Raw genomic sequence first — 10,825 nt, 5'->3', positions numbered from 1 at the left:
GCATCAGGGTTGACTGTGCTGAAAATCAATCCAGCCCCAGAGCCGCACTGCCAAGAGTGGTGATGCATCCCTGCAAAATCATTGAATCGTAGAATGGTTAGGGTTGGAAGGGACCTTAAAGATCAAAAGACCTCAAAAGTCCCAAGAAATGTTGTTTTTTATAATATACCCACTAAAACACCAATGCCTGCTAGTGGTCCAGCTCAACAGCTTCTTGTAGGACAGAGGTCTCCAAGGGATGACCCCAATTGTGGGTAGAGGTCCTACTGTGCCCTCTCTCCATGGGCAGCAGATGGACCAACAGTGCCTCCAACTAGCAATGGACTTAGTGTTCCACCAACTGCAGCTTCACATCCTAAAAAAAAAAAAACAACCTAAAAAAAAAAGGGCCTGAAGGGTTAAAGTAATAATGAAAGTTTTATGAGTCCAAGCTCCAGATGTTGCAGGCAGGAAGATGAAAGCAATCCCCTTTGCCTGGTTGTGGAGGCACTAAGCCCTTCACAGCCCATCCCATGGAGGCAATGCCCTACTTCCAGCCCCACTCGACTCCATCTCCCTGCTGGAAGCAGTTTGGCCACGGAGCCCACAGGCAGCGAATCGCTGCACGAAGCTTTTCTGTCCCACTGCTTGCTCTTGATCAATTATTAAAAGCAGAAAATTCTCTAACCATGAAATTCATTGCAGCCTCCCCATGGTGTGCAAGGGCTGGAAAAACCAAACCACAGGGCCTGTGCTCCATGGGGAAGGAGTACATACCACTTCCCGTGGGATGTTCTGGGGTGCTGGGGCATCTCCAAGGGTTTGGTTTTGTTGGCACCAATGTTCTTCCTCGGCTCCTGTGGCCACCTTGGACAAGCACCCTTCCCACCCACTGCTCCACGGGGCCCCACCACCCTCCCAGTTGCCACAGATCTCATGAAGATCAGGAAGGTTGGTTGCTCTTCTTTTATCTCCATCAGGCTCTAGCAAATGCCTTGACACGTCGTTTCTGCTTTCTTTCACTGGACCCCTCTTACAATGGCTTTATTTTCTGTTTCCCTCCTATTGCAAGCTCTCAGTCCCTGCTGATGGGAGGCAAAACTCATTTTCTGACCCATTTTCCAGTGGAGATTGGCTCTTAACTGAGCTAATAAGCTCCAGTAGGTGTGACACTGGGTGCCGGTTATGTCCCTTCACTAGTTGAATGATGGGACCCCAAGCTGTCCTGCTCCTTTCTTTGGAGGGTACCTTGTGCAAAACAGATATCTTTGAGGTTAGAATGTGACTTTTTCCTAATTTTAAGCATATTCAGATGGGCATTCATATCTGGGCAGCTGTAGGGAATAACAGGGAACCCCCTTAGCTCTCACACAACAACTCCCAAGATGTCTCTGGTGGCCTAGCTCCAGCTCTGGGTACTCACACATCTCAGAATAACTTGCATATTTTCTACAGGACAGAGGATATAAATACATCCATGATAATGCCAGTCCAAGTATTGCCACTACAGCAAAATTAATAGTTAGTTCCTTGCCATCTATGACTTTTTTTTTTCCTTTTTCCCTTGTATGTTGCATCTTTAGTAACCAATAGCACCCATATTTTCATAAGAGTTATATTGCTTTGTTCCCAACTGATATCAAGAAACTCTGCAAACACTTTGCCCCCACCAAAAGCTAATGTAACCAGACAGGTTTTACTCTCAGAGCTTCTCTAACACCCAAAAAGCCTCAGCCTCTCTTCTTTTAGCCCAAACCCCGCACAGACACAAGACTGCAAGTGATGGACCCAAGAGCTTTGAGAACCTGTCCACAACATCAGGCTCAATTTGGCTCCTCTTGGCTGAAGGAGCTCAGAGCCCCCACTTCTTGATGGTGCCTACAGACTGAGCTGTGGGTAGTTGGGTGGGTGGATGGTGGAAGGAGAACCCCTCCTGTTTCAGCTCACATGGATGAGATTTACAGGAGAGAATGTATGGGCTTCTCTGCAACAAGTATCTCGCTATTGCATGTAGCACCAGTCACACACTGGGGCTGGGACTGGGACATCAACGTCCTTATGCACAGTGTGTCTTAACCACTGAGTTAGAGTCCTGCTTCTGCTCGATCCTGCTGTTCCTTGCTCTCCAATCCAATAAGTTCATCTCAAAAGCCCAGCCACCAGAGGACCACTGCCCGATCCCATATGGCAAAGAGCACCCTTGTTCTCACCAGGGTGTCCTTCAAGGAGACAAGTCATGGCACAGCTGGACCTGCCTCTGCTCCAGGACAGCTGATAATTTAGGTCTTCTCGATCTACCCAACCTTTTTTCATTTCTGGAAGCAGAGCTAACTTCCCCTCTGAGATTTCCAGCACACTTTCAGATGTGATGATGTTGTCACAAGGTTCAGGAGTTATTGGGTGTGCAGTTGACAGCCAGGAGGATGTGTGACCACTGGAGACTCCTGGCTTTCAGAAACCAAAGTGTTTAAAAAAAAAAAAAAGAGGATGGTCAGATTCATCACCAGGAGTAATTTGGCCATTTATGATGCTGGTCCAGTCAGCGTGACAAAGAGGAAGTGTTCTGGGGTTTTCCACTGAAGCTGATGACAGGGACCTTGGCTGGTGAACATGACACAGTGGTGACTTCCCTGTTAACCACAAGAGCTACCTGAGCCTCTCAAGTGTTTTGAGTTTTGTTTCATTTCATCTTTAAGCCACCCCAGAAGTTGCACAATGACTCACTGGAGTGCCCAGGGATATCCCCTTGACCCCCTCGTGCAAATGTGCAAAGGCTGGACTGGGATGTCCTCTTGTCAAAGCCTGGTGACTCAGCGGGGTCACAGAGGACAGACCTCTCCACCGTAGACTGGGGGGTTGGATCCAGTCCTGGTCTTGCTATCATCCCCAGCACAACACCTCTCATTGCAACTCATGCACAGGCTGCTTGGGGCAAGGCCTTTCTTTTTATAATGCCTGTCCCAAAAAGGTTCAAGACCCCACGTGAGTCTGTTATTGCACAAATAAATGGCACAGGAGTAGCTCCATCCATCACTTCTTGCTGTAAACATGTCTCGCAATTGGTTGTCCCAGCCCACATTCTTCTCCCCACTTTGACCACCAGAGAACTAGCCCCACCATGACATCTTGTCTCCAACCCTGTGCTCCAGAACAGAGTTAACCAGAACAGATCTTTAAACACATATGCAGACAACACAAAGTCAATGCTGTTTCCATCTATGGATGGTTTTTATTAATTCATCTTAAGCCAGTTCTTCACCACTTTGCCTCCAGAAGACCTTGCAGACCAGGACAGGCATATACTTAGAGACCCAACTGAGCTACTGGTTGGAGTCTGAGTTAAGCTCCACTGTGGACACTTTACACCAGTGAACACTGAGAGCAAAGTACAACCAGCATAAAGCAAATACTTTTCCAAAGGTTTATTCTTTGAATTGTGTGGACTCACCAACCCATCACCACCACATCATCCTGCATGGACAGAAGGGTCCGTTCACCTAATGGGCTTGCACAGAAACTGCACAACAAGAGTCCACAGATGCCTTGGAGAAGGAGGGAAATGAGTGAGATGCTGAGCATCACCTAAATGAGACTGGGATCATGGCTGATACACACCATGATCTGCACCATGATCCCGGTGGAAATCCATTTGCAAATAGTTTTCCCATGTGGAAAACCATGATCTCAAGATGGTGGAGTTTTACCTTCTTCCCTTGCAGTACATCAGCCATTATAGACAATACCTTTGATCAGGAGCTAACAGTTAAAGCATACTTCACATATGATTTCGCAGCAAAAAATTACGTCGTTTGACCCTTTTTCTTGCACTCTTCAATTATTGCTCAGCAATATTGGGAAGTAATGTCTCAACTGTGCTGTAATTTACTGTGTTGCAGTATATCATTAGAAGATTTAGCACTGATTACCCTGGAGCCGTGGTCCAAAGCAAGAATACAGTCAACTAGAAGAGACTGATTCAGACATCCCAAATAAAGAGAAATTCTTTCATAAGGAAATAAGGAAGGAGACACGTCCGACCATCTACTGAGAAATCAGGAGTTCAGACTGCCTCAGCCAGCTTTTTTATGAGCCTCTTAAGTGAATGAGCTTTCAGTAAAGTGATTTCCAAAGAGGGAAAAGCAGAAATCACAGCTAAGCTGTACAGAGCGCAATGATACCTGAGGTCCCAGGGCCACCACTACCCTGCTGGAAGATGCCCATGGAACTGGAGGTGCTCATACCTGGGGAGGTGCCTGAATTTAGGTGCTGTGGGTATGGAGAAGAACATAATATTGCTGGCCAGGAATGACCTGGAGGCTGGGCATCAAGCGTTTTCATTTGGGAAGGAGCCAGCTCTGCCCTTGCCCACAGCTCCTCTGTCCAAGGGTAGGTTGGGACTGTGGTTCTGCTCCTTAATCCAGGCATTTGACCAGATCAAGAGCGGCCTCAGAACTGCATTTCTGGCAAATTACCTCCAGGATTGGTGTGTTTATGTAGGCACATGTGTTTAAGCCTGGCTTTGTGCCGGCTGAGGAAGGATTCACGTACAGCGGGAGTGGTGCAAACCAGATGAAGCCTCCAGTTGAACAGCACAACGCCCGCTGGACCACACTGGACTAGGTTTACACCAGCTCAGCATACAGCTTTGCTGTATGGGGCTGAAGCTTTTCTGAGCCCTAAGGATGGGCAAACCCCAGCCAAGGGGAAATTCTTCCTCATTTTAATCTCCAATCTCTATTTTAACCTTCAGACTACTTCCCACCCTGCATCTACCAGCTCTTTAGCTGAACAAGCTCTGGGTGAATGGGAACACAGATGAGCTGGTGCTCAGCATCCTTCTGTCCTGGTTTTTTTTTTCCTTTTTCTTTCTTTTTCTTTTCCTTTTTCTTTTTCTTTCTCTTTCTCTTTCTCTTTTTCTTTTTCTTTTTCTTTTTCTTTTTTTCTTTTTCTTTTCCTTTTTCTTTTTCTTTCTCTTTCTCTTTCTCTTTTTCTTTTTCTTTTTCTTTTTCTTTTTTTCTTTTTCTTTTCCTTTTTCTTTTTCTTTCTCTTTCTCTTTCTCTTTTTCTTTTTCTTTTTCTTTTTCTTTTTTTCTTTTTCTTTTCCTTTTTCTTTTTCTTTTCTTTTTCTTTTTCTTTCTTTTTAAACTGAATGAGGGCTAAAATTAGCTCAGCTGGAGGTGAAGGCTGCAACATTTTAGCTAAAGCTGCCATAGTATTGAAAAGCCATAGTTTTGCTGATTATTTCCCAGCCTTCTTACCTCAAAGAGCATCACCTCGTCTTTCATTTCAACAGATGAATGCAAGTGAAGATCCCATAAATTAAAGTGCTTCATGAGGAGTTTCAGATCATTCTTCAGACCAGTACTGTAACATTCATCCTGGAAAGCCATGTCCACATGAAGGTCCAGCCAGCTCAACATGTCTCCAGCCATGGCCAGGGGTAGTCACATAGACAATGTAAAATGGGGTGTGTTGAGAGCCCACCACCACTGCACCCATCATGGAGATACCTCCACAGCCAGCCTCCGGTCAACCCCTTGTCCTATCACTCCAGGCCCTGCTAAAAGATCTGTCCTCATCTTTCTTACAGGCCCCTTCAGGTACTGGAAGTTGACTAGAAGGTCTCCCCAGAGCCTTCTCTTCTCCAGGCTGAACAGCCCCAACTCTCTCAGCCTGTCCTCACAGCAGAGCTGCTCCAGACCTCTGATCACTTGTGTGACCCTTACGTATTTTGGAAAGCTGCTGTGAAGACTGTTCATTTAGGGGTACAGTATTTCCACCCTTTGCTTTCAGGTTTCAGGAGGAGCTACAGTTTGTAGCCTCTTTATCTCACCAGTGGAAATCCCAAGTAACAGCAAGGTGAAATGATTTGGTCACATCTCATGGGCTGATGAGCAAGGACAAGAACCCAGATCTCCAGGCTTCGGGGCTTTAACCAACATGACATGGTACCTCATGGAACCAAGTGAAAAATCATCTCTTAAAACACAGAGACCTCTTGTGTGCCCATATGACTCGCTGCTACTGCAGTGTCATACATCAGGGACAAAACTGTCACCTCATCTTTTCTGGACAAAGACCCACACCTAGTTGCCAGTACAACAGCTTGGAAAGCAGAGAAGTATGGGTGAGCCCAACTCCCCATGTTCTTTGGTTACTCCAGATTATAAAGCCACCTTCTCAGCCAGCTGACCCTAACCCTACTGTGGCCATCGACCCGATGGCTCCTAGACTTGGAGGCATCTTTCTAACCCCAGGTCGCTACTGCCTGCACAGTCCTGCAGATAAAACACTGCAAACTCCAGAGAAGTCAAAAGTAATTTTTTATTGCAATGAAGTCTCCTGGTTTTATCCTTCATCTGCTGGGCCTTTGATGGTGTGTTTCCTGAGTGGGTGCCAAGGACATGGGCAGGAAAAGCTCCTCCTCGAGCTTCTGATGGAAGCCATCAATGCTAGCTTGGCCACTAGACACCAGAGAAGGTATGATGTGATTAATGGAAATTTCAACTCTGCTGGCACAAGAATGGAGAGGAAATTATCCAAATGGTAAAGCAGATGACATTGTCCCAACATCAGCCCTTCCAGGTGTTTCTTACTGCGTAACAAGCAAGGCAGGGTGGGTGCACCCATCATGCCCTGAGCCTTTGATGCTGAATCCCACCTGCAGGATGAGAGGCAAGAGCCTGGAAATTGAAACTGCCATGCAAACCTCATACATGATCAAAAGCCATTTTGAAGCTGGTTCATGGGCTCAGTGACATGAATCCAACTGAAGGCACAATCCATTCAGAGCAAACCAAATACGGCACCTCAATAAATCCCTCTGGGTTGGGCACATCTCCGTTGAACAGAAAAGCACAGCATTGAGCAAACCTGGTCCAGATGATCACAAAACCTGATCTAAAGCTATGGACATTAACTGCGTGAAGGACAGGAGAGGCTGGAAGTCACATTCCTGGCATCCAGGCAGGTTGGGTGCTTTCAAGCCCATCTAGACCTCCTACTTCTCCCAAATCCTTCAGCCTCCAGGACTCTGGTGGTTTCTCTCTCTCCACAAAAGGCAGGAACCAGCTGCAGGGACCTTCTCCCTGGCAGAGGATATCATAGAATCATAGAATGGTTTGGATTGGAAGGGACCTCAAAGATCATCTAGTAGGATATGTGCAAGTGAGATGTGACAGAGTGGTGCAACGAATGCCTGAAGGCAAAAGGAAAAAAAAAAACACCTTTATTTCCAGAGATATGGGAGATGAAGGAGAGAAGGAGAGGAAGAAGTCTGGTTACCCACGCCAGAGTGGTCCCACACAGGGCTGGGGTGGGTATCCCCACGTGGTACCCACTTAGAGCAGCATCTCGCCCTGCCTGCCTCATCCCCCACCACTAAAAAAGCCACTCGGCACAGCCTGATCAAGTGTACTTTTTTTATTTTTTAATGGAACATAAACTCCCTTAGAAAAAACATTCATCTGGATGATAACACCCATAGAAAAAAACACCAATTTCATGTTCTTTTTTTTTTTTTTAATTTGGCATTTGTTATTTGCATTTATATTAAAGCAAAGTGCATCTTTCTTATTTTTTTTTCTCGTTTATACACATTGCACAATACATAAATAATGATGCTTATAAAACGTCTTTGTATTTACAAGTAATAATATATTTATATATAACATAAAATACATTTTTTTTTCTTTAATAAATCTCAGGGTTTTTTTGAGGAGTCCTTTTTTTTTTTTTCTGTGTGTGTGTGTGTGTGTGTGTTTTATCTCCAAAGCACTACAACGCTAAAGTTCCAATGAGAATGCTCTCTTGTTCATTTAAACCTTTATATTTAGAAAAATAGCTTATGTTAAGGTCTAAACATGCTCACTGAGCTAAGAACAGTGTAAAAGTATCATACTCGTGTATGAATTCAAGAAGAAATGAAAGCACAACTGCATTTCCAGATAGGATGGTACCGGGATAACCCGATCTAAGCAGGTTACAACAGACCAACTGTCATGAACACTTTTTTCTTTTGTTTTCCCATTATTTTTTTTTTTTTTCATTTGTTTTGTTGGTTTTGTTTTGGTTTTTTTTCAGGCTTAGGCTTCTGTTGCTTCGGCGTCTCAGCTCAAATTATAAAGCGCAGGCCATGCATGAGGTTTCTTTACTGTTGTATTATCCCCTTATATCAATCCATGACCACTAAAAAAAATAAAATAATAATAATAATAATTAAAAAAAAAAAAAGCAGTGGAAGGATGAACACAGTGACAAGAAGTGAACCCAACTACAAGAAAATTAAAACTAAAAGGGTGGGTAAAGACTTGGTTGGGAGGGTTCTGCACCATCCTTCGGCGGCAATGTGGGGTTAGCACCGCTGGGAAAGGGGTCTCGGTGTCACCATCACCAGGGATGGCTGGTGGGCAAGGGAAGGTGATGCGTAAGTTATCTTGTTTTTTTTTTTATCCAAGAGAAGGAGTTGAAACAAATAGCAAGTGGCTTCTGAATCCATTGATCACATCGGATAATCCTTTCAGAGGCGTGAAGTAATTACCGTATGCGATCCATCCCCTTGTACCCTTCTCTTGCCCTTCTGAGTTATTGGTCATTCACACTTTTAAAAAATAGATATATTTATCAAAATAACCAAGGCAAAAAAAAAAAAAAAAAAAAAAAAAAAAACTTTTCATACTCCAAAAAAAAGGGGGGGGGGGGGGGGGAGGAACAAACAAACAAAACAAAACAAAAACAAAAAGTCCGCATGAAAAGCAAGCACTCAGAAGGAAATAATAGCAGCAAAGTAGTATAAATGTCATGAGTCCACTTTGTCTCGTGTCATCGGTTATTAAAAATAACCTCCAACCAGCACGGGCAACTGCTGATGAACTGTCTCGTGTAGCACTGGCCCCAGCCTTTCACAAAGCTGATCTGAACAGTAAATCCGGTCCACGGCTGCTGCATGAACTCATGGTCGTTGGGTCTCTGCAAGCTGTACGCCTTCTCGTAGTCAAAAGCCTTGATGGAAAAACCTGGAAACACTTTGTGAACCAGCAACGTCCTGGAATCGGGGTTGTCCAGTGTGGCCGACTTGATGAAGATGGGGTAACTGCTGCGGTTGTACACCCACACGCCGTCCACTTCCTTGGTGAGCTGGATGCCGTAGCCGATCTTGCTACGGACCTTCTGCACCAGTTGGCTTTTGTTGTCCGAGTTGAGCTGTCCGAGGCAGAAACCATTCCCCTGAGGTAGATCATAGAAGATATCCAGGGAGGGCTCTTGGACAGAATACAGCCGACCCACACGTGTCTTCTCTTCCCAGTATGCCACCACGCACCAGTGTGACCGATCCCCCGGCTCCTGAAGAACTTGGGAATCTACAGAAGAGGAGAAAAAAAAAGGGGAAAAAAAAAAAAAGAGAGAAATTGAGCATGGGGACAGAAGTAACACAACCCAAAAGTGATGCAGTGCTGGCAAGTCCTTGCTTGCCCATGTCTTCATGATGCTCTCCATGCACACACCAACGCCCATAGCACAACCACCGTTTCCAAAAGCCATGTGTTAAGACCACTATTGAGACCATTTAAGTTGACCCAGGATTGGGGGATTCACATGCTGCTTCAGCTCTGGTTGGAGTTACAGGACCTAAATCACCATGTCCTCCTTCAGAAGTGGCTTGAGACACCAAGGGCACAGCAATCCCTCACCCAAACCATCACTAGGACCACCTCCAGCGTCAACTTCAAGATGCTCCAGCCAGCTGCATCCAGCAAGACCAAACACACACCCTAAACCCCCTTATTTGCACCCACCAGACGACAGATCCATTTCCATAAATAACTATTTACTGTGCAGAGAAGCAAAAATACAATGAGGTGCTGCTAAGAATAGAACATTGAAGGTCACCCCATGGGATCGAAGGGGACAAGGACTCGCCCGCTCTAGTTCATGGGGTTTTTCCTGCCCGTAGACAGAGCCTGGGAGATGGAGCAGATGGAGACATCAGCTGAAGTCCCAATCCATGGGAAGCACTATCAAACAGTGTCAAGGTGGAGACCAGAAATGTTAAACTTGTTAACAAAAAATGGCATTAAAAAAAAAAAACCCAGAAATTTATTCCTGCAACCCTTCTTTCTACTCCTTTGCCTGTGGCTACCCCATGCGAGCAGCGAGGATACGACGTAGGAGGAAAAAGCAAGGCGGGGCTGAGAATGGTGAAAAAAACCCCCAAAAAATAAAAAAAACCCCCCTTTTTCTGACAGAGGATCCCTAGCAGCCCAGTGCTGCTCAGTGGGTAATTCTTTCCAGCTTCCAGCAGGCATGTTAAGACCTGGGAACTATTCATCTCTATAATTGTCTTTAAAAAAAAAAAAAAAAGAAAAAAAAAGGAAGAAAAATCAAGCTGGGAATGTGAGTTACTGAGTGCTACCAAAATAATCCCCTGAACTCTGGGAGCAGCTATAGGATCGGGGACGGTGGTTGACCCAGCACCCCAAAGCTCTCCCTGCATCACCCCAACCTCCCCCCAGCATGAGCAATGGCAGCAGCAGGCAGGCTGCCCTGTTTTCTCTATTTTTTGCTATTAATAAGCCCATTTCCCCAGCGCAGACATTTTTTTTCCCATCTCAGAGTTGTGTTTCAAGCCCTGCAGGGAGCAGCTATAGGATCGGGGACGGTGGTTGACCCAGCACCCCAAAGCTCTCCCTGCATCACCCCAACCTCCCCCCAGCATGAGCAATGGCAGCAGCAGGCAGGCTGCCCTGTTTTCTCTATTTTTTGCTATTAATAAGCCCATTTCCCCAGCGCAGACATTTTTTTTCCCATCTCAGAGTTGTGTTTCAAGCCCTGCACTGTGCTTTTTTTTT

At 45.4% G+C, this 10,825-nt stretch overlaps 1 protein-coding gene across 1 annotated transcript; it reads right to left on the bottom strand.

The window, feature by feature from the left end:
- Positions 1-8,696: 8,696 nt before the first annotated feature.
- Positions 8,697-9,337, bottom strand: SMAD7 (SMAD family member 7; the record flags this gene model as incomplete). The annotated part of the gene is made up of 1 exon (XM_010170757.2): positions 8,697-9,337. A coding segment is annotated over one exon (539 nt), but the record flags the coding sequence as incomplete, so codon positions are not given.
- Between the last annotated feature and the right edge of the window lie 1,488 nt (positions 9,338-10,825).

Source organism: Antrostomus carolinensis, unplaced genomic scaffold (genome assembly GCF_000700745.2).
Source record: "Antrostomus carolinensis isolate BGI_N321 unplaced genomic scaffold, ASM70074v2 scaffold6326, whole genome shotgun sequence".
In the NCBI taxonomy this organism is placed as follows: domain Eukaryota; kingdom Metazoa; phylum Chordata; class Aves; order Caprimulgiformes; family Caprimulgidae; genus Antrostomus; species Antrostomus carolinensis.
Note: the sequence above shows the minus strand (reverse complement) of the source record. Positions and strands in the feature narration are given on the sequence as shown.